General features: G+C 40.6%; 1 protein-coding gene across 4 annotated transcripts in view; it reads left to right on the top strand.

Moving 5' to 3' along the window:
• Positions 1–501: 501 nt before the first annotated feature.
• The window catches only part of dip2bb (disco-interacting protein 2 homolog Bb), a 49739-nt gene continuing 25666 nt past the window's right edge, over positions 502–24574 (top strand). The window contains exons 1-3 of one of the 4 annotated variants that reach the window (XM_061783685.1): positions 502–1210; positions 22273–22344; positions 23019–23171. In XM_061783685.1, coding sequence (XP_061639669.1) covers positions 1126–1210; positions 22273–22344; positions 23019–23171 — 310 coding nt within the window. In that variant the 5' untranslated portion in view covers positions 502–1125. The remainder of the gene's footprint in view (positions 1211–22272; positions 22345–23018; positions 23172–24574) is intronic. The other 3 variants (XM_061783686.1, XM_061783688.1, XM_061783689.1) reach the window with 3 other exon arrangements.

The raw sequence follows: 24574 nt of genomic DNA, 5'->3' as shown, positions 1-24574 counted from the left end.
GAGGAAATATCATTGAGGCTTATCAATTACCTTTGTTTATCAAAAACTGCACCATTTCAGTTCCACCATTTCTTATTTTATTCATGGGGAAAGTATTTGTGTTCACAGAAAGCAAGGTAAAATAATACCTCACTGGGAGAGGAGAAATTACTGTACCCCAATTTAAAAATCTTGCTCTTGAATGAATCACTTAACACAAAAATGATGATAAACTATTATTTCTAAATAAGCACTTTCAAAATCGTCTGCCCTCTTCAGCCCATGCCATTTTGTCAAAGTGACAGAAAAACATTATACAACCTGCCACACCAGTGATGATGAACATTTTAAGCACACAGAATACATTCAAAAATAATATATTTTACACTTTAGTTTGGGAAAATACTTGGTCAAACATTGTTTTGTAATACATAATCATTCACAAGAGCCAAAAAGACGCAAAAATGCAACACAGCACATGTGGTAAAGATACAGCTGCCTGTGATTATGCACATGGCCAGTAGGTGGTTTCGTGTGCAATGAAGCATCAAGAAATGAACCATTACTCGAATCAGTGGCTGAAGTGTTACAATGCTTCATGCAGCTTCATCTCACATCACTAATGTTGACATTGGGCAGGAATTTTCCCTGTGAAACGTACTTTTCCCAAGTGTTTAATGAGTCTATAGAATGTATGAGTACTGAAATAAATGGACTCACCTGTAAAGGCTTGGCGGGGGCCAGTAAAAAAAAAAAAAAAAAAAAAACGGAATGGGGAGCATATGGCCCGCCGGCCATATTTTGGTCACCATTGTAAACTGAGGCGAGCCAATGATGACGTCACGCAAATGCGGTTGCACAGTCCAATCGGATGAGTCGTGTCCTCAGGGCTGCTGTGTTACAGAGCCACCAGAAGGGGACGCTCCCGTACCACTGTTGACTGTTGCTTTGGTCACGTGACACGCCGACGTCGAGTTGTTCCCCAGCTCCCTGAGTAGTCATGGCGGTGTCCGGGAGTATCGGGGATGGAGTAAGTACCGCAGCAGCAGCCTCGTGATTCCTTCTCGCCACCTTCATGCGGGACTGTATCCTCCGGTGGCCGAGATATCACGAAGACCCCGCAGGCTGCTCGAGCTTCCCCCCGCCATGGCCGACCGCGGCGTCGAGTTGTCGGCTCTGCCAAAAGAGGTCAGGGACCAGCTGGCGGAGTTGGACCTGGAGCTGTCCGAAGGTAAGAGGACTCACTCACACTGCGGCTTGGCGAGGAGGTGGATGTACAGCAGGTGTAGTGTTGCGTTTGGGATCTGGACACGACTGCAAATCCTCATGTAGTCACTGACCTCTTTTTGTTGTTGAAAGCATTAGCTTTTGCAATGTCCTCGTTGATTATCATGATCTTTGTCATGATTCGTGTGGCACTTGTACAGGTGATTGCTTCTCGTTTGTGGTTTTGTGTTTATGTTTAACTAACCACAACTACATGAGCATACACTTAGGTCAGAGAAAATGGGTCAAGTTAATCAACCTGGGGGGACTATTGCTTAGATCTGTATACAGACAGTATCTATATTTTAATGCATCTTCAAACATGATGCTGCGTGCTTTCCTCCCCAGCACCTCAAAGCCACTCGTTGCCCTGAATGTGGACCAGATACAGGAGGCTTACTTGTTGTGTGAGTGCGAGAAAACAAAATGGAATATGGTGGTGGTGGTGACTGTTATGCAAGTCAGTGAATCACAATGCAGCAGCCTGATTGGTGCTGTGCAGCTCTCAGGTGCCCTAAGGGTGGATGAGTAATGTCATGTTTGGCATGGAGAGCCCAACACTGGGGCCCACTGGTAATGAGCTGCAAGAGGGATTCTGGTCCTCGCTCACCTAAGTGCACTATTAATGATTATTGCATCATATATGCACAAATGTATGTTTAACATGGCCCATTAGAGTGTAGATTTGTCAATTGGGGATATAAGAAGATGGAAGTGGTGGTGAAACAGAAATTCCAGTCAAAGGGATAGACTGTCAATAAACATTCAGTGACATTTTTTGCTTGCATCAAGTCAAACTGTTTCTGCGCCTGTCAAAGATGTCAGACGAAACACACCGGACCACCCCATCCACTCACTGGTTCAAAATTTTTGCTCTACAGCAGCCAGATTTACACTCGGGTAAACCTTTCTAGTACCGTACAATAATAAATAGCTGGATTTCCTATTTATGGAATTCAACCTTTAAAACAGGGTTGTCCCACCTTTTCAGCTGAAGACCCAGATGCTGGTGTAATAAGGATCACAACAGAAAAAAATATATATTTTGGGTCGGGAAAAAATGCCTTTTTGCGGAATGTTTTTTGTGTTATGTTGCCTATAGAAAGTGTAGTTAAAAAGAAAAAAACCTTCAAATTAGAGCATACCATCCATCCATCTATTTTCTGTAGCGCTTTATCCTCACAAGGGTCGCGGGCGTGCTGGAGCCTATCCCAGCTATCTTCGGGCGAGAGGCGGGGTACACCCTGAACTGGACGCCAGCCAATCGCAGGGCTAGATTATACCAGTATAGTTTAATTATTTCTCAACATATCGCCTCGACCCTTTCATTTCATCTGCTACTCAGGGAACTCATTCTTCATTTTGCTGACAAGTTTCAGTTAAAAATATCCACCAATAAGCTCGTACGGGCTGAAATTCAGAGGGGTTCTCCAGGTCGACGCACCAAAATGACCGTAACATTTCAAATGGCTTCACTTGCCCTTAAAAACTCTTCTTAAATAGTGCAAATGGAATGGAACATTCTTTATGAGAAGAGTAGTGTGGGCAGTAGAGTAGGTCATGTTCTTTAGTAATCAAGTTTTTTGGGAAATGTATTTGTTATAAAGGATTTTATAGAGGCGTTTGAAGTGCTCATTCCATAATTTTTTTTATAAAGTTCCACAAAGATGGCAGCCACTCTCCACATTGCTATTCACAGGCATATATTCTTTATCCTCTGTGAAAAATGACTAATATTACTGCAGCTTATTGATTCAGTTGTAAAACAATCAGTATTATATTTCCCCCTGGTCATCAAAGGATGCACACCAGAAGGAGCACGTCAATGGGCATGAAATCATGACACACAATCTGTTAAATTCTTTACGTTCTATTTAATTATTACAATACTGTAGAGGGCTGTTTTTCTTATTAAAACATGTTAGAATTTTTTTATGTTGGCGTTTTCCATGGGGCTAGAGCAGATTAGCACATTCACTGCCATTGACGGCTTCAGAAGTCAAATATCCATGTTAACTGGGAAGGCTGGCAGTGAATTAGTTAATGGCATTTCGATTCATATCAATGGGGAAAGATGATTTGAGATACAAGTGTTTTGCAATACGAGCATATTCACTTTTAAACTTATAAATAAAGGCACCACTGTATGTTCATTATTGTGGTTTTAGATAGCTATGGTGCATTACAGCACTTCATTATTTCAGTCAATTGCAGTATTTTCCTTAAATTTTATATTGCTGGAAAGTCAGATTTGTGTTTGTGTAATGAGCAGTACAGCTAAAAGTGCATGTATAGTACCCCCTAAAAATGTGCCAAAATACCCTACAATATTCTCCTGTTGGCATCAGCTTGACCATACTGGACGTGCTAGGGGGACCAACACAGCAACACTGGTTGACCACTCCTGGTTAAGGAATTGGATACCATCCCACAGCAAAATGTCACCAGGCTGGTGAACAGCATGAGGAGGAGATGCCAGGCTGTGGCTGTGCATGGAGCTTCCACAGATTACTGAGGTCCCTTTTTGTGTAAAAATGGCCAATATGTTTCTTTTTCCTTTTTACTGTGGCAGCATGCTGTCGTCAAATCAGGTGCTTCCCCGCTACCTTTTTTGTACCAGGGACTGGTTTTCTTGCAAGGACAGTTTTCCATGGACTGGGTAGAGGAGTGTTGGGGATTGCATGTGATTTTTCGGGGGCAATATTTAGAGGAATTTAGTATGTTTTTATTTATAAACCAAAGAAAATTTGACTCAATGAGAGTACTTAAAGATAATGTTTTCCAAGTATCCATATAAATCACTCCTTTAATAATTGTCACCTTTGTTGGCGCTTTTCCCCTTTTTCAAAGGAACTCTCCAGGGAAATTTGTTTTTGGGTCATTGTTGCATGAACAAAGGTGCGCTACAGAGTTGCACACAGTGTGAGGACAGAAGTGGTTGTTTTTCCAAAATAGGCTTATATAATTTCTGGATGGAAAAAACAAAACCTATAATTCTAAGCAAGGTTATTGTTTTATTGTGGACCACTAGCAAATTATATACTGTATGGCCCACTGACTTGGGGTTGGAACCCCTGATATAATCCACCAAACAATTCAAAACTAGAATGAATACCAATCGGAGAATATTGTTGGGCACATTTTAATATGTGTCTACCTACATATATTCGGATATTTGCAATATTTTGTTGGACTTCTCAGAACATATAAAAATTCAAATTGCGCATCATTATCCTTTTAAAGACCTCAATTCTAATACAGTTCTTGTATTTGCGGTCATTTCATTGTGCATGTAGAACCCCAGTTCCAATGAAGTTGGGACGTTGTGTTAAACAAATAAAAACAAAATACAATACTCTGCAAATCATGTTCAACCTATATTTAATAGAATACACAACAATGACAAGATATTTAATGTTCAAACTGATAATTTTTATTGTTTTTAGCAAATAATCATTAACTTAGAATTTTATGGCTGCAGCACATTCCAAAAAAGCTGGGACAGGTGGCAAAAAAGACTGAGAAAGTTGAGGAATGCTCATCAAACACCTGTTTGGAACATCCCACAGGTGAACAGGCTAATTGGGAACAGGTAGCTGCCATGATTGGATATAAAAGGAGCTTCCCTGAATTGCTCAGTCATTCAAAAGGAAAGATCGGGCGAGGGTCACTTCTTTGTGAACAAGTGCGTGAGAAAATAGTCGAACAGTTTAAGGACAATGTTCCTCAATGTACAATTGCAAGGAATTTAGGGATTTCATCATCTACGGACCATATCATCATCAAAAGGTTCAGAGAATCTGGAGAAATCACTGCATGTAAGCGGCAAGGCCGAAAACCGCCATTGAATGCCCGTGACCTTCAATCCCTCAGGCTGCACTGCATCAAAAACCGACATCAATGTGTAAAGGATATCACCACATGGGCTCAGGAAAACTTCAGAAAACCAATGTCAGTAAATACAGTTCGGCGCTACATCCATAAGTGCAACTTGAAACTCTACTATGCAAAGCAAAAGCCATTTATCAACAACACCCAGAAATGCCTCCGGCTTCTCTGGGCCCGAGCTCATCTAAGATGGACTGATGCAAAGTGGAAAAGTGTTCTGTGGTCTGACGAGTCCACATTTCAAATTGTTTTTGGAAATTGTGGACGTCGTGTCCTCCGGGCCAAAGAGGAAAATAACCATCCCGACTGTTATGGACGCAAAGTTCAAAAGCCGGCATCTGTGATGGTATGGGGCTGTGTTAGTGCCAATGGCATGGGTAATTTACACATCTGTGCAGGCACCATTAATACTGAAAGGTACATACAGATTATGGAGAAACATATGCTGCCATCCAAGCAACGTCTTTTTCATGCTTATTTCAGCAAGACAATGCCAAACCACATTCTGCACGTGTTACAACAGCATGGCTTCGTAGTAAAAGAGTGCGGGTACTAGACTGGCCTGCCTGCAGTCCAGACCTGTCTCCCATTGAAAATGCGTGGCGCATTATGAAGCGTACAATACGACAACGAAGAACCCGGACATCAAGCAAGAATGGGAAAGAATTCCACCTACAAAGCTTCAACTATTAGTGTCCTCAGTTCCCAAACGTTCATTGAATGTTGTTAAAAGAAAAGGTGATGTAACACAGTGGTAAACATGACCCTGTGCCAGCTTTTTGGAACATGTTGCAGCCATAAAATTCTAAATTAATGATTATTTGCTAAAAACAATAAAGTTGATCAGTTTGAAGATTAAATATCTTGGCTTTGTAGTGTATTCAATTAAATATAGGTTGAACATGATTTGCAAATCATTGTATTCTGTTTTTATTTGTTTAACACAACGTCCCAACTTCATTGCAATTAGGGTTGTATTACCAAAGAGCATATACATCGCAATCAAATTAAGACTAAAATTTTACCTGTCAAAAATTTTTATCTTAAGTTTCAGTCTGCAGACCTTTTATTTTTCTTCCATATTCCATTCTACATACCTACAACTACAGCAGAACACGTGGTTTTCATGCTAAAGTGTCCCCATGGTCCACTTTATAACACAAGACCTGGATGGATTATACTATCGCTCAACATGATGTTAAGGCTGACCCCGGCTTTCCAGCGTCACTCAAGTTGTGATCCACATAACCAACACTTTCTTCCCTAGAGGGAGTGACCTCATCAAGCAACCAAGCTCTCAAGTTTGAGTGAAGAGCGTAAACTGTTGCAGCTTTTGTTGCAAGCGATGGGCTTTTCCAACTTTCACCAACGGTTTGTGGTTTTGTTCAATCTCTCGATTCTGTTCAGATTTTGAGGTGTGGTTCGAAATGGAAGGACAAGACCAGAAAACAAAACATTTCTGTTTGAAACGTCTCAGTTTGAGAGAGAGAGGCTAACAATCCTTTGGCCGTTTAGTGATACCGTACCTACTTATCTATATCTTTGATACTGCAAAAGTTAGGAAGCTGATTTTGGTATGTATAGTCCTACAGAATTGTTACAAATGTTATAGTATTTACTCAAGCATTATATACATTATTTCCAACTCTAAACTTCAAAGGTAAGTAAAAAGTTATCTCATAAGTTCTCTTAAAATATTACTGTAGATACTTCAGGACGTGGAGAAGCTTCTTTGTAAAAAATATAATGGGCATTCTAAAAGTTTCAGAGAAATTATTAATTATGCAAATGTACATTTATAAATCTGCAACCCATGAATAATATCAACAGAAAGAGAAATACTTCTACTGTACTGTAAAGATATGTAGTAGTTTAAAGGTGAGAAATTTCAAAAAAATTGAAAGAATCAGAGCGGTGAACGGAAAAACTTGATTTTTCTTCTTCCTCCAAATGCAGGTAGATGTGTGGAGAAATTCGAACATGTCAGAATGAGATCAACTTTCAGACCATTTCAGTCTTTTCAGGCTGGAGTACAAGTAGTAAGGTGACACCCCGAGTGGGGCTGTCCCAGGCCTCAGAGGATGACGCCTCTGTCTTTGCTTGCAACTTTACACCAAAGCCTCTGCGCTGTCCAGATGCCCTCGCCATGCTGCCACGTTCTCCAACCGTCAAATGCATCGCCCGTCTGGATCAGTGGTGTGATCTGCTTAGGATGGGCCGAGCAGCATCTGGCGCTCCAATAAGTCGGGAGCGCTCTCATGGCTATCTTTTTTCTGCAACAATCTTCCCATTGTTGTTTGAACTGGGGCTCCTTCCGTAACAAGCAGAGAGGAAAATATGCATCACAGAAATGGTTGTTTTCAGCAGCTTGTATGTGTACGTGGAAAACACCACCCACTTTAATGTCTAACTGCCAGGACACAAAGAAAGCCATTGAGGGGATCAAAGACTTTGCGATTGAGTCGGACTGGAATTTCGAACTGTGAGCTACAACTGTGAAAGCTGCTCAACTTGGTAGCGTGCAGCCCTCAAGGCATCTGTGCACTTGATTGTTTGGATGTTAAGACTGAGAACCCTACAGAAACTTACAATTGCTAATTAGTGATTTTTGATGCATGCCTGATGAGATTTCTAGTCAAATTAATTATTTATTTGTCATATAAAAATATAATAGTAAGTAATAATTCTCATTTGTTCACTGAATTTGGCCTACAGGAAACATGTAACTGTTATACCTGATACTGTAGCAGACTCGAGTATGCTTTTTTTCCCCCTCACAATTTAAAACGTTTCCCCAGGCCTTTGAATAACTTATAACACAAGGATCAAGAATTACAGCAGTGCCTTGATTTACGAGTATAATTTGTTCCATGACCATGATAGTAACTCAAAACACAGAGCAAATCAACTTTCCCCATTGAAATTAATGGAACTGCCATTAAACTGAGCACCAACAACATTTGTTAAACATGTCATTAATGAAAATTGCACTCTACAGCAATGTACTTTATAAAAACACAGGAATAGCATAATTAAGTAGAATGTAAGTTTGTGCCTCATGATTTTATGCATTGACTGTGTGGCTCCTTCTGGTGTGCATGCTTGGCCACCAAGCAGCAGTATAATAGATCCATCCATTTTCCGTACAGCTTATCCTCACTAGGGCCGCGGGCGTGCTGGAGCTTATACCAGCTATCTTTGGATGAGAGGCGGGGTACACCCTGAACTGGTCACCAGCCAATCACAGGGCACACATAGACAAACAATCATTCGCGCTGACACTCAGACCTACGGGTAATTTAGAGTCATCAATTAACCTACCATACATGTTTTTGGGATTTGGAAGGAAATCGGAGTACCCGGAGAAAACCCACACAGGCACAGGGAGAACATGTAAACTCCACACAGGGGAGGCCGGATTTGAACCCGGGTCATCAGAATTGTGAGGCAGATGTGCTAACCAGTCCGCCAGTATAATATATATGTGCGTATATACTAGACTTTACACCGATCTGATCGGCCGGATTGGTATTGGCCTTATCGGTATCGGCTGATATTTAGCATTTTATGATGATTGGCTGATCGGCTTTCATAATTCGCTGATCCGTTCCGAAAAAGACATTTACTCCGCATCTCCATCGTGCACAGTATATTCGAATCCAAAAGCTTGTTTATTTTTAGCCTTGTCGCATGTCTTTTGATGTAGTACTGTAAATATCTGACGGCCAATAAAGTTATTAAAAAAAAAAAAACATGTCTGAGGTGTAGACAGATAACACGTCTGAGACAGACAACACATATTGCCGAATCATACTACATGACAAATTTTCTCTTTCAGGATTGCACTATGTCAGACTACTGCAATAAAATCTTGTATTCCAATACCACCGCATCCCGTTTTTTACGATTATTGGGCTTTATCTTGTCAACTCAAATGCGACCGGATACACTCGTTACCGTGGCGACGACAACAAGAATATTATAAGAACAACATGGGGAAAAACGTGTGTTGGTGGTCACCGGTGCTCAGGAGAGGACGTTCGTTTAAGGCTTGCTTGAGGTATGTTCCCATACTTTTAATACGATATGGCTCGCAAGCAGGCAACAAAAAACGTTATGTAGCCTAGCAAGCTAGTGCTAGCACTAACGGTTTTGCATAAACTTGCTGCCGTTCTGTCGAATCATGTTCTAAATTTTCGGTGTGGGTGAAGTAATTGAATTACAATAAATTAATTTTATTACAGGAAGTTAGCACCCATTATTTCTGTCATGTTGTAATGTGCGGCACGGTGGCCGACTGGTTAGAGCGTCGGCCGACTGGTTAGAGCGTCAGCCTCACAGTTCTGAGGAGTTTGCATGTTCTCCCCGTGCCTGCGTGGGTTTTCTCCGGGCACTCCGGTTTCCTCCCACATCCCCAAAACATGCTAATTGACAACTCTAAATTGCCCGTAGGTGTGAATGGGAGTGTGAATGGGTGTTTGTTTGTATGTGCTCTGCGATTGGCTGGCAACCAGTTCAGGGTGTACCCCGCCTCCTGCCCGATGACAGCTGGGATATGCTCCAGCATGCCCGCGACCCTAGTGAGGAGAAGCGGCTCAGAAAATGGATGGATGGATGTTGTAATGCTGGTTTGACCTGACTATTAGAATACATGATCTGACTAGAGCAGTGATTTCCAACCTTTATGGAGCCAAGGCACATATTTTACAATCGAAAAATCTCACGGCACACCGACAAACAAAAATTTCACAAAAAGTTACTGTATGTACTTTCTGCCATCTAATCGAAGACCATTCATTTGTTCTGTCTGTCACTATGCCTCACTGGCATAAATAGATGAACAAAGATACATTATTTATTGTAAATATAATTTTTGGAGCAATTAAGTACAAGTATATACAGTAAATGAACGAGTCATTTAAATAGACACATTGCTCCATGTTATCTGATAGGACCGGTGATCAGTTATTGTTTTTTTAAACTCGCTGATCGGTCCCAAAAATCCTGATCGTGTAAAGCCTCGTATATACAAGGAGAATTAGCCCATCTTGAGCATGCAAATAAGCGACTATTCACCCGGCCAGCTATACATACAGCTGGGCCAATGGTGAGCCTTGCTTTCACTGCTATGCCGACCGGGAACCCGAGAGGCCCTTCTATTTGCAGGAGCAGAACCTTGTTAAAAAAAAGTGAGCGTCCATAAAGACAATACAAGCATTTTTATTGGGAAGGCAGCACATCATATAGTACAATGTGCATTTGTGGCGCATGGACACGTCACCAAACAAACCAAAAACTCCAGCCATCCCTTGCCGTACATCTGGATCCTTTGCCTAACCAAGCTGATCATGTCACGGGTGGAACAATTATTTTGTAAATTATCCTCTGTTACATATGTTACTTTACAGTTATATAACAGAAGAGAATTGTTTTCAAGAATTTAAGGGTTATTTTTTCATAAATTTCCTTTAATCAGTGATCAGTTGTACAAAGTATACTGGCATATTATCGGCATTTTGGGATGCAGGTTAATATAGTGGAACGACTACGTTCAAACGCCATCTATTCCGGAATGCCAGGTGACCTCCATTCATCTTTTTGAAATCTGTTTTGTCACAGAAAATTGTGGAAAGAATCTCAAAAACTGTCACCATCATAAAAGTTACGTGACATTCATACAGCTGTCATATTATGGTGCGGTACGCCAAGGTCTTGCACAATATAATGACATTATTCATAGCGGTTCAAAGTAAGAGATGTCTTGTGACTCTCGGAGTGAAGTATTTTTCCTGATAATTTTTGTTAAATTGCGAATGGTATGACCAAATGGTCATTCAATGTTCCACTGTGTAATATGACAACGGTATCCCTTCTTTCAGCCATTCAAGTATATAAACCAGGGGTTTGGAATCATTTTTCCCATCATTTGAGTTTTCATAAGGTCCTTCTGACAGCACCGTTAACTCCTCATCACACCTGATGAACCACTTTTTTCCATCCAAGAAAATAAGAACAATCTCTTAATCCAGCATCAATTACTGCAATACATACACAGGCTTTACATGTTAGCATGGCGAAAAGGCTATTCTTACCCGCTAGCAGCCTGTTCTATACTGAAAGGGGGTTGGGGAAACGAGAGATTACGGTCCTGGCTGCGTCTCTCAATCTAGGTCACAGAGTATCAGGGGGCAACAAGCCTGTGAGCAACACTGGGCCGGGATGTGACGGATCTCTCGCAACTACCACCACGACACCACCAAGCCCTTGTCTCTATCTGCTCCTCGTTTCACCTTTATTTGACTCCTTATCCCAGTTTTCACCAAGACTATCATTGTACACGTTTCCTCTTGTCAACAAATCTCATGAGAAAATCAGTTCCTATTGTCCTCAATCATGCTCTTGTTGGGGACTGTTTGTTTTGCATTTGACTTTTTACAGTGCATAATTATTCATTCAGAAATGAGTGCACTTTTTTTCATCTCACCAAAGAAAGCATGTTCCTCCATCATGGTCTGTGTTGCATTAAATCATACTCCACTTATTGCAATTATCTGTTGACAATAAATGGTCACTACCTTAACCAAACAAAGTAGAACAGCTCGGAGCTTCACAATAAAATGCAGAGGCCAAACTCTAACAAAATGAAGTAACATGTCAGCATGTGAACACGGCTGAATGACAGTCAGTACAGAAGCTCAAAACCTCAGAGCTTCACCTTTTTCACATTTAAAAAAAAAAAATAATAATAATAATAATAAAAGAAAAGAAAATTCCCCTCAGAATTATGCACAACACCCCATGATGACAACATGAAAACTTTTTTTTTTTTTAAATTGAAAAAGAAAAAGAAAATAGTTGTGCTATTTTGAGTTTGACCTGCATTTATGAGAAAAATATGCCTTAAAAGTCGTACTAAAATTCTGAGGTTGAGTGTCATGTAGGCGGCACGGTGGCCGACTGGTTAGAGCGTCAGCCTCACAGTTCTGAGGTGCGGGGTTCAATCCCCGTCCCCGCCTGTGTGGAGTTTGCATGTTCTCCCCGTGCCTGCGTGGGTTTTCTCCGGGCACTCCGGTTTCCTCCCACATCCCAAAAACATGCATTAATTGGAGACTCTAAATTGCCCGTAGGTGTGACTGTGAGTGCGAACGGTTGTTTGTTTGTTTGTGCCCTGCGATTGGCTGGCAACCAGTTCAGGGTGTACCCCGCCTCCTGCCCGATGACAGCTGGGATAGGCTCCAGCATGCCCGCGACCCTAGTGAGGAGAAGCGGCTCAGAAAATGGATGGATGGATGGATGGAGTGTCATGTATGACGAGACGTGCAAGACCTCAGCATCCGTTCAGCTAGCATCGGCGGTTCCACCCCACACGTTGTTTTTCCTTAGCCTTTTTGTGGGGAGTTATGTTTTGTCATGTTTTAATTGGGATGAACTTATTTTCCTCTCCTATGGCTGTTACAATGTTACTTAAAACATTGCCTGTGCATTTAGTTAATGTTCTATAATGTTTTTCGCTGGAACGGATTAAGTCTATATCAGTTATTTCCTCTGGAGAAATAGTTTTGAATCAGAAATGAGGTGTGTCCATCCCCAATGCATGCATACTGTATGGCAGTCTCCCGGGAGGACCAAATCATTGTAATGACAAAACGTGTCGCCCAGTGCACCAGCAGTGCTCATTTACATGTTCTTAGTCATTTCTAGGCAGGCTTGGAAGTGACAGTGAGTTGCTATTGGTTCTTTTCAGTAGATCTTTGACTAATAGAATGGAAAATAATAACCTTGTGTGTACGTGGGTTGACTGTAGACTGACTTTCTGCATACATGTGTGCATACTGTAGCACAGACACAGGCAGAAATGAAACTGATTTCTATTCAAATGCTCATTAAGTGCTGCACAGGAGCTGTTCCTATGATCTCTGTGCTGCTCGAGGCCACCAGGCGGACATCTGTTGCTCTCCATGTGTCACACACAAGCACATACTGGTTTTTGGAAAGGAATCCAGAGACTTACATAACATCTTAACTGTCTTTTTTCACCTTACTTAAATGCGGACACCCACACATAAACACAGCACCAACAGGCAATATGGAGAATGCATGGAGGCTTTGTGGACAGGAAAGATTGAATAATTTAGATGAATGCTCCACACAAACACACACTGTCAGTTGGGTGACTCAAATTTCTTGCTTTCAACTCCACAGTGAACTGCCTTGGCAACCTCACGGCTGGACCTCCTCATTTTAGTGCTCCCTTTGTGGTTGATCACATCTCTTACTCATCTCCTCTTCTAAACAATAAATGGTCAAATACCACAACTCACCTACAACTCAACATACAGATACAACATACAAGTCTGTTGTATCAAAACTTTACAATGCTCAGTCTGACGCAGTGTTAATGAAAACAGATATTGATACATTTGTCAATGAATAACATATAAAACATATTTGTCAATGAACAGCTCTTGGTACAGCTCTTTTAGTGGAGCTTGTGCACTGGTTGATATGTTGAGATTGAGTGTGCGGGCAGCGTGAGATTTGCAATCTTTTTAAGGACAAATCCCTTAAATGAGCAACATGCTTTATTATAGAGTAATGCATGCCTGCATGTCAGCACCACATTGTGTGAGTCACTATGGACCCCTTGCCCAGCCCCCAGCCTCTCTCTTACATGTATGTTGTTAATTTCACATAAGCCCTTTCTGAATTAAAGCGGCCATATATTGGATGCATAGCAATTGAAGGCTTTGATAAGATATTAAGCCTCAATGGGTAAAATGTGTGGTCTCAGCCCACATTTGGAGACTGTAACTGTGTATCCTTTTCCAACTCCCATAATCCAGTGTATACATATGTGAATACATTCAGACTATTTTCCTCAACTGATGGACCAAATTTACAACCGCTTTTTAAACAGTTTTTTAATTGACAAATGATAGGTAAAAATAATTTTTCATCTGTCGTTTTTCAATCTTAAGGAAAACCTGTAAGAAGAAGAAGAAGAAGAATCACCTTTTATTGTCATGAACATGCATGCATGCACATGAAATTTGTTCCCTGCATTTAACCCATGCCAAAAGCGTGAATTTCCCTGTAATATGGCATTAGGTTAAATTCTATACAATCTTTACAATTTCATACTGATCTAACGGAATAAAATGTGATAAAATTTGAAAGGGGGTAAATCCTGATCTGATGACCTTGGACATTTATAAGTATCTGAACATTTGTTGTTTGAAATTACAGCTCCTGAATGCACACAAAACAGATTCCATTAAAATTGGATGAGATTTGAGATGTAATTTGCTAAAGTTCATTTGCTATAATATGAACTATAATAGGGTTGAAGAAATCATATGCCACATTGTCAATTACATTTAATGGGAATGCTACTTTGAAAAAGACATGTCCATCATAATACAAGTGCATTCTGTTTATGTGATGCTTTTGTTGTTCAAACATGTAGTAGAAACACCATGCTGACCTGCACAGATAAACTTGGCTAACCACTAGAGTGGCTCAAGTGACCATGACAAATATTAGTAAAGTAGTCGAGCAGCATTTTATTTTCGGATCTTGTTTTAGTTGCACCAGTGATCTCACAGTGTATAGGTTGCTTCAAGTGTTATCTGGGTTACTTGTGTCTCTTTTTTTGTAACTGCCATGACTTGAGTGGAATTCCCACTTAAGAGTGTGTGTCTGCATGCAGTTTGTTGATGTGTGAAATGCAGTGTGTCAGGTGTGTCAACCACACCTCTTGTCAATCCTTGCAAAGAGGAGGTGAAGAGGAGTCACGGCTAATTTTCCATTGACTCCCTACACTCCTTTCCTGCTCCCCCAAGGCCCTATGCATGAGTGTATGCGCGTGTGTGTGTGACTATGCATGTAGCGTCAGCGTTCCTACTCTGTGCTGACTTAGAAACTAGCATCCAAACGGAAACGTGAGTCACAGTGTTACCTGAATTAGCCACACCCTCAGACACACACTCACTTCCGACTCGCACGACTGTAGTTGTTTCTTTTATAGAGCATTAATTTGCCTTTCCAAACAATTCTTTGTTAAAAAAAAAAGTCATTTATTTAAAAACAAGTTTTTGATAACTTTGTAATACTCTAGAGCCACAATGTGGACTCATTTTTCATACACTTAATACAAAATACAGTAACAGGAGGAACTCATGCTGACAATAAAAAAACAACAACAAAAAAACAGTATTTTTCTCGTTAAAAAACGAGAGCGTAGGACCAGGTGGGATTTGTGTTCTGTTACTGTTTAGAGTTGAGCAGTGATTCTACAAACTTGGCCACACACTCAAGTGATAGGGTTGGGCATCGAGAACAGATTGGAACCGGGACTAACGTTACGGTTCTCCCGGAATCGTTCATATTTAAAAATTTCGGTTCCTAGTTTCGATGCCTAGAGTCTGCCCACCCCGAAGAAGAAAGTGGCGAAAACCAACAAAGCTGCAGCGAAAACCAACAAAGAAGAATGCACATAAAGACGTGCTTGTGCCCAACGGCGGCAGCGGCGAACCAGTGTGTCTTAACTTTCTTAAAATTAATGACCAGTAGCCTCTGTGCAACACTTAGAATAAGATTAAATTGTGCAAAGGAGGCTTTGACGATGTGTAGCGTCTGACATCCTCCCTCCCACTCCGAGCCTCAGCCTACACCGCACGGAGCTTCAGTGAAGTCAACTCTCAGTCAATTGGGTGAGTGAAACAATAAAATATGTCTATGCCAACATTGAGACAGCTAACAAGGTAAATGGTTGATTGCAGTTTTGCACTGATGGTTTTTAGCGTTTATTTTAGTCTTTAAACCAACGTAAGCGCCGATGACAGTGAAAAAAAAAGCTTAACCTTGAGCTAAAACTTCACCAAAGCAACTTTACATCACAATGAATTGGGACAAAATTCACATAAATGTTGTTTCACAGTCACAGTGTCACAAACACTGACCATGTGCCTCATCGGTGGGGAGGGAACGGAATCAATGCTTTATAGCATTTGGTTCCAGAAAAAGAAGAAGAAAAAATTATAAAAAAATCACCGGTTCCGTGTAAAGTTACTTTTTGTGCCAAAATGCTGAGTTCCGGTGTGTACCCTTCAAAATATAAGGCTACAATCTTAAAACAGGAAGTCAATTTAAAACATGCACATATAAACCATTTGACATGATAAAACAGTCCCAAATGACGATTTTAACAATGCTATATTTAAGTTTTAGCTGAAACAATAAGTAATTAATATTAAGTCAATTGGGTTAGTTCCACACACATTGCCTTTTTAGTTCTTAGGTTTGATATTGATAGTGGTTATAAAGAACCCAGAGTCAAATGTTCACTTTAGTCGATGCTGCGGGCTGCTAAGAAAATGGATGTTCATAATTTGGGCACCCTTTATTTAAACTATGCAAACCTTTTTAACCCAGCCCTCTAAAAGAATCAGAATCGAGAATCGTTTGGAACCGGAATCGAAATAAGGAACCGGAATCGGGACTGGAATCACTCAAATTCAAACGATGCCCAACCCTAACTCCAATACATATGTTATGCCAGTTTACTTTAAGGGGAAGTTTTATTCCATAAAAAGTTGACGAGCGCATCATAACTGCTGTACTATTACGTTAGCACTAGCATGGGTGCTAAAATTCATCCATCCATTTTCTATACTGCATGTCCTCATTATGGTTGTGGGTGGGTTGGAGCCTATCCCAGCTGACTTTGAGGGGGAGTCAGGGGACACCCGGCCTGGACTGGTCGCTAGTTAATCGCAGGGCCTAATGCTACCACTCAAGAGTTGATCAGTTGTACAAACCCTGTGACTAAGATAGTCATGTTTATTTCATGAAATTTACTTTTGAGACACAATGTTATGACTGATGTTTATTTTAGTGTAAAGGAATTATTACTTTTAAAAAGTATTCATTTTACTGTTGCTTTAAGTTGTGAAATTTGACTGACAGATAACCACATGAATTGAGCAGAATTCTAAGTGTTCAGGAGACAGAAAGCAAAAAACACAATTTTATTATTACAATAGATTCCAAATTCCAGGAGAGTGATTCCAGCCAAGATGAAAACAAACCATTATTTGTGGTCCCTGTGAAGCAATTAGGTTTGGTTTCTGTCTTGTTCAAATAATCTTCAAACTAGTGAAATCAGAATCAGAATCATCTTTATTTTGCCAAGTATGTCCAAAAAAACACACAAGGAATTTGTCTCCGGTAGTTGGAGCTGCTCTAGTACGACAACAGACAGTCCATTGACAGAGAATACTTTTGAGACATAAAGACATTGAGAAAAACAGTTGAGCAATAAAAGGTTGCTAGTAATCTGGTAATGCCGGTACAATTTGGTTTTTTTTGACAATTGTGCAAAATGTCCGCTAGCAATTAGAGCAGTTTGATGGAATAATATAGCAATAGTCCGGTGCAATGACCATTGTGCAAAGGGCGCCGAGACTTCAAGGAATGTACCCAGTTTAAAGTGACGAGTAGTGCGATAATCTGGGACAATGTCAATTGTGCAAATGATGCAAATACTCCTCAGTCAGTGTGCAAGTGGTGCAGATGCTACTCTGGCATGAGTGGCCAGTATTGGTCAACAACAGATACGCAAATAGTGCAGCGTGGCGAGACTACTACAGTGAGTGCACGAGTAATGTATAAATCTATGTCAAATCAAGTAGTAGTAAGTCAAAAGTTACTAGAGAAAAAAACGGCCCTCCGGGAGCTGTTAGATGTGTGTCAAACATATATTAAAATGTTAAAAAGTGTTTTGGGTTTATGGACATGACAATTGGCTGTTTAATTTCATAATGCATGTAAAGTGTGTGTGTGGTGAGTGGGGAATTGTGAGCTGCATGGTCTACTCGTGAGAGGTCACTGACAGCATTGAGTAGGATGTTGTTTATACAGATTTAAAAAAAAAAAAAGTTCCTCTTTAAGGGTAGTTGAGGATTGTTTGTCAAATAAGCAACAATGACACAGTCACAACACGAAGGACCATGTCGTCTGCTGCATTCTTTATCACAGTCAGTCAGACAGGCTGTTTGTAGACATAAGTATGTTTTTGTTTTTATTGTATGCTACCTCAGAGCATCTTGTTGTGTAAAGGGAGGCTCTGTTTTCTATGGAAAAAAAACAGCTGCAACATTCAGGCATGTCTTCAGATCGTTTTCATTGTGCAGGTGTCTGATGTAATTTAATCATGTTGCAGAGAAAGCAAGCGTGTTTGTGATGAAGAAAAAGCAAGAAAAGGGGGATAGTGCTCGGCAGTTAATTACAATTCAGACAGAGTGCCTGCAGGGTGGAGGGAAAGAGCGTTGCTGCAATTCAAATCATCTCAGCCAAGCAAGAGTGAACGTTGGGAGACTGCGCTTCTCTCTTTTTGGTTGTTAAAAATTAAACTGAGTCGTCCTCACTATTGCCATTGGGATGAATGCACGCTATAGCTTGGAAACATTTGATTGTTAATTGGAGAATGGATGAGACTCGATCATTGTGAGAATTTGGGTTAGCTAGATGGGGCCTCGTCACCCTAGCAGAGAAGCGCTTTGCCTCCCAAATACACACAAATTGATTCTTTTATTACATTGTTTAACGAGTTTGAGTTTTGTTTGGCTGTCCCGCTCTCACCCAGTCGAGTAGAGGGATCTGTAACATGTCACCTTTCCACAATTTTATTTCTTCCCTATTAAATGGAACCTCTCAGGTTGAGGGGTTTGCTGGTGGAACATGTTTAGGTAAAAATATGCTTCTTAAAGGAGACATGTTAGTCCTATTTATTTAACATGTCTGTGAAATGCTTTCATCAAAATACTTCAAGGATCAAAAATTATTGGGTGTGACAGAAAAGTTCCACGAGAGATATAGTTCAAACCCAAATTACAAACTTCAAGTTTTCCACTTCAATGTGAGCCAGCCAATCAACCAACACGTCTGTCAAGAGATCCTGCGGTGTTTGCTTCGTTCAGTACGTAAAAAGAGGGGAGAGTTGTGGCAGGACAACTCACAATGTCCTGAGCATCCGACAGTTCCTGGCCTAGAAGAACATCGCTGTGCTGGAGCAACCTCGCTACTCACACAACCTGGCTCCATGTGATTTATTTATTTTTGTCTTCTTTCCCAAGCTCAAGGGGGGTGGGGTCATCAAGGGGACCCGTTTTGAAGACATGGATGACATCAACATGGCTGTGACAACGGAGCTGCAAAGAATCCCGTAAGAATCCTTCCAGGAGTGCATGAATGCTTGGTAGAGAAAAGAATTGAGTGCCCTTAAAGATATGAAGACAGAAGTTCATACACTGTATTGTGTGTATGTGGCACATGGACACATCGCCAAACACAAACACCACCCGCCACAGCATCAACAACTTCACCGAGCAATCAAATAAGTGCATCTTAATAGAAGCTTAATCTCTTCATCCAACAAAACTGGGTGCAGCTCTGCTGACCTTGCACAAAGCTACGACTGGCTAATTTAACCATCACAGTTAATGTTGCTACACTGCCTGTACAGATAGTACGGTGTTTGTGATGGCTGAAGTACAAATTGGAGTTTGGCCAGCATCTGGGTGCAGACCACCTTTAATCTTGGAGGAGCCACTGTATTCCTAAGCCATTCTCAGCAATAGTTTGCTGATTGGTTTGTTGGAGCCAGGATACCATAATGGAAGTGACATACAGAGAAGCTGAATTTCAAATCATCCAGATGGAAGAGTGATTACTTGGAGATTCATTTAATGCTTGTCCAGCCCCTCCCCCTACAAAGACGCTCTCTCTCACTTCCCTTCCGCAGTGAAACTGCCTGTTCACATGAGCTAAAAATAAAACGTGACTGGGCAAGGCCAACCGTTCCGTTCATGCATTACTTATGGTAGTGTTTACTTGTGTTCCATTTTTTTTTTCCCCCCATCAGAAAAAATATCCCAATCCCCTGAGCTGATAGTGTGTGTTGTTTTGGTTTAGTTGTGTGGATGTATATGAGTATTGTTTTATTTCCTCAAATATTGGTAGTCTCTACACTGCTACATTATGAGTGATAACACAATAACTGATAAGTGAAATGGCCATAATGGTGTCAGTATAACCTTAAAAAATGTGACATGACTCTGACCTTTATAACATTTTATATAGAAGAAATTGTACCAGAACCTCTATGTTGTGGTGACAAGCGTTAAACAAATTGAGTATGAAAAAGAGAGAGAGAGAAAAAAATGAGCTTGTTCATCTTGATGTCAGTCGTCTTGTGTGTCTTGTTCATGTCATGTTAAAACAAGCCATGAGGCATGCATTGCAAGACACCGAAATACCAATAGTTACTGCCATGATTGTAAAGTACAGTGAAACCTCGAAAGGCAAACACAAACCCCCAACTGTGTGTATTTAGAATCATTGTTTTTCCATGACAAGTAATGTAAATACTCTGTTTTAGATTGCCAACTTTGAACCATCAAAAAAACCACACACAAAAAGCGGCTTTTACTTCACAGCATATGCAATGTTAGAAATTTCACACGTGTATAAATAAATTAACAACCGCCAAAATTGAACAGAAAACCAGTATAACATATTTCAAAGTGTGTGTGGAAGTTAGCAGAAAGGATTCCTGCTGGGAAGGTGATTTACATAAAGACTAAGTGTATTGTTTGTTGTTATTTTATTATTCTCAGCTTTTTTTTTTTTTTTTTTTGACCTACAGTAGTTATATTGTACTGAGCAGTCAGGACAGTGTCTACCTACCACTGCATACTGTAAGTTCCTTTTCTAAATTCTATGGTTGTTATTGATCCTCTTTGGCTTCCTATTGGTACTCTCATACGGTGGCATTTGGAAATAGATATTACAAAATAACTTTTTTAAAAAGCAACGCAAAACACATAGACTTCTTTAGATGAGGTTAGTTAATAGTGGTTCTCTATTTTTGTAACACTGTTCAAACAGCAAACCGTTCGTCTTTAGAGGTCACACTGTCCATGGATCAAACTGACAAAAATTAATTGTTTTCTATACACTTGAAGCAATGTACAATTGACACTAATGGTGTGGGTGTTAAAACATGACTTTCTTGTTAAACTTCAACTTTTATATCATAATATTACAGCACTGCTTTTGAAAAATAAGGCTATTCTTGCTTTTATAAGATTTTTATTTGGACAAAATACGTCTTGCTAATAATGTAGGACATTTTTCCCTTTTAAAAATGTGAATTTATCGTAACATTACAAGTTGTTGTTTTTTTCTCGAAAATAGACAATAATAGGGCTAAATACTGGACTCTCAGGTAATTTTATGTTTTTCAGTGACAAAATGATAGAGGTACTGTATGTAGTATGAGTAGTATGAGTAATGGGGAGTGGGTTTTAAATCTTTATAGTTAAGTTCTGCCCAGATAATGCAGCATTTTTTCTCATATATTGCTGACATTATTTTTAAATTCACAAGCTGTGTTTATAGAGTAGAATTTTCCAAAGTGATTCCATCCATGGGCGGCAGGTGCCATGGACGACTGCTTAGCGCATCTGCCTCACAGTTCTGAGGACCTGGGTTCAAATCCGGCCTTGCCTATGTGGAGTTTGCATGTTCTCCCCTTGACTTGTGTGGGTTCCAAAAGGTTAATTGATGACTCTAAATTGCCCATAGGTGTGAATGTGAGTATGAATATTTGTTTGTTTATATGTGCCCTGCGATTGACTGGTGACCAGTACAGGGTGTACCCCGCCTCTCACCCAGAGTTAGCTGGGATAGGCTCCAGCACGCCCGCAACCCGAGTGAGGATAAGCGGTACGGAAAATAAATGGATTCCAACCATTCCTGCTTTTAGGCCTCTGTTCCCTCTCATCGCTCGCTTTGTTCGGCTGGGTCTCTCTCGTGTCCTCGTAATTTCATCTCAGTTTCCTGCCTTTCTCATACTCTGCGCCTCGGGGTATCTGTGAATCATCCTTTTTTTTTTGCCCACTCTTCCGTATGTTTCCCAATTTAGGGTTGTCCCCCCCCCCCCCCCATGTCGTATTTGACATCTCCGCAGTTTTCAGCATCTCTTTGTGGACATCCATCTGTCTAAAACAAGTGGTGATAAACCATATTCCCAATCGTTGCTGATAAAAGATTTAAATTAAATGTCTTTTTTTTCAGGTGACATTACACAGAAGGGCTATGAGAAGAAAAGGACCAAACTCCTGGCTCCATACATCATCCACACACCAGGTGAATGGCCTTGCTCTATTAATCAGCTGTATATATGTACAAGTTTTTAAATCAAAAACGTGTTTCCATCAAATGGCCGCAAAAGTCACCACTTATCTTCCACGAGACGTGGCATTGATGACTGCTGCCCCCTAGTGACATCGCGTATCTACCAACTACTGTACTGTGGGGGGCTTCCAAAGATTTATATTTTACAATCATGACCACAGCAGAAGCTGTCATTTGAGAAGTTTGAACGTTATGCGTCCAAACCCTTAGAAAGTAAAAATGGATATTGAGTTTGTCTCAACAACTCTGAATTCACTTTGTAGGGTACTAAATGGAATGAAAAGATGCATAGTGATTTTTTAATTTCTTTTGCTTAAAAGATCTTAATTATCTACAGATGCACAAAATGTGTTGCAGCAACAAAAACGCATACAGGAAAGTTCTTGAAATTTAACAATGCTTAGTCAAGAATTTCTAACTGGAACTAGAAGAATATTGAGTTCAGCCATGGGAAAACATCACTCTTCTCTATCTAGATTTTTTTATTGATGGTTCCCTCTTATCTTTGAGCTCAAACATGGAGACTTGAGTGATATTTTACAATTAGCAGCAAGTTATGTAGTATTCTTTTGAGTTGTATACTGTCTGTGTGTGTTTAAGCCTTATTATTTTTCTTTTCCCAACAGTGGAACCGCCAACGAGGAACAATGTACAGCCACCTGCTTCTAGCTACTCTTCCAGCCACAGGCCTCCCCCCTCTAGCGCATCCCGTTACCGTGAACGACGTTCCCGTAGAACACATCGCAGTGGAGGAACCAGGGATGACCGCTACAGATCAGGTCCGAAATGCTACTTATAAAAGAGGAACAAAATCAGCATTGTTCATACGTGTAAATGTGTGAGGCTTGACACAGACCCACTTTTTATTTGTATACACAGTGGGTGCGGAAAGTTTTCAGACCCCCTTAAATCTTTCACTCTTTGTTATATTGCAGCCATTTGTTAAAATCGTTTAAGTTAATTTTTTCCTCCTTAATGTACACACAGCACCCCATATTGACAGAAAAAACGTAATTGTAGAACATTTTGCAATTTATTAAAAAAGAGAAACTGAAATATCACACAGCCATAAGTATTCAGACCCTTTGCTGTGACACTCATATATTTAACCCGGGTGCTGTCGATTTCTTCTGATCATCCTTAAAATGGTTCTCAGCCAAACTGAGCAATCGGGGGAGAAGAGCCTTGGTGAGAGAGGTAAAGAAAAACCCAAAGATCACTGTGACCGAGCTCCAGAGATGCAGTCGGAAGATGGGAGAAAATTCTGGAAAGTCAACCATCACTGCAGCCCTCCACCAGTCGGGGCTTTATGGCAGAGTGGCCCGACGGAAGCCTCCCCTCAGACACATGAAAGCCTGCAAGGAGTTTGCTAAAAAAAAACACCTGAAGGACTCCAAGATGGTGAGAAATAAGATTCTCTGGTCTGATGAGACCAAGATTTAAATTTTTGGTCTCAATTCTAAGCGGTATGCGTGGAGAAAACCAGGCACTGCTCCTGACCTGTCCAATACAGTCCCAACAGTGAAGCATGGTGGTGGCAACATCATGCTGAGGGGGTGTTTTTCAGCTGCAGGGAAGGACGACTGGTTGCAATCGAAGAAAAGATGCATGCGGCCAAGTACAGGGATATCCTGGACGAAAACCTTTTCCAGAGTGCTCCGAACCTCAGACTGGGCCGAAGGTTCGCCTTAAAAAAAGACAATGACCCTAAACACACAGCTAAAATACCGAAGGAGTGGCTTTCGTGACTGTTTTTTACTGGCCCAGCCAGAGCCCTGACTTAAACCCAATTGAGCATCTCTGGAAACATCTGAAAATGGCTGCCCACCAACGTTCACCATCCGAACTGAACTGGAGAGGATCTGCAAGGAGGATTGGCAGATGATCCCCAAATCCAGGTGTGAAAAACCTGTTGCATCATTCCCAAAAAGACTCATGGCTGTATTAGCTCAAAAGGGTGCTTCTACTAAATACTGAGCAAAGGGTCTGAGTACTTATGGCTGTGATATATTTCAGTTTTTCTTTTTTGATAAATCTGCAAATATTTCAACAATTCTGTTTTTTTCTGTCTGCATGGGGTGCTGTTTGTACATTAATGTGGAAAAAAAATAACTTAAATGATTTTAGCAAATGGCTGCAATATAAAAAAAAAAAAAAAAAAAAAGAGTGACAAATGTAAGGG

Source organism: Phyllopteryx taeniolatus, chromosome 9 (assembly GCF_024500385.1).
Source record: "Phyllopteryx taeniolatus isolate TA_2022b chromosome 9, UOR_Ptae_1.2, whole genome shotgun sequence".
NCBI lineage: Eukaryota > Metazoa > Chordata > Actinopteri > Syngnathiformes > Syngnathidae > Phyllopteryx > Phyllopteryx taeniolatus.
This window is presented reverse-complemented; position numbering and strand designations above follow the sequence as displayed.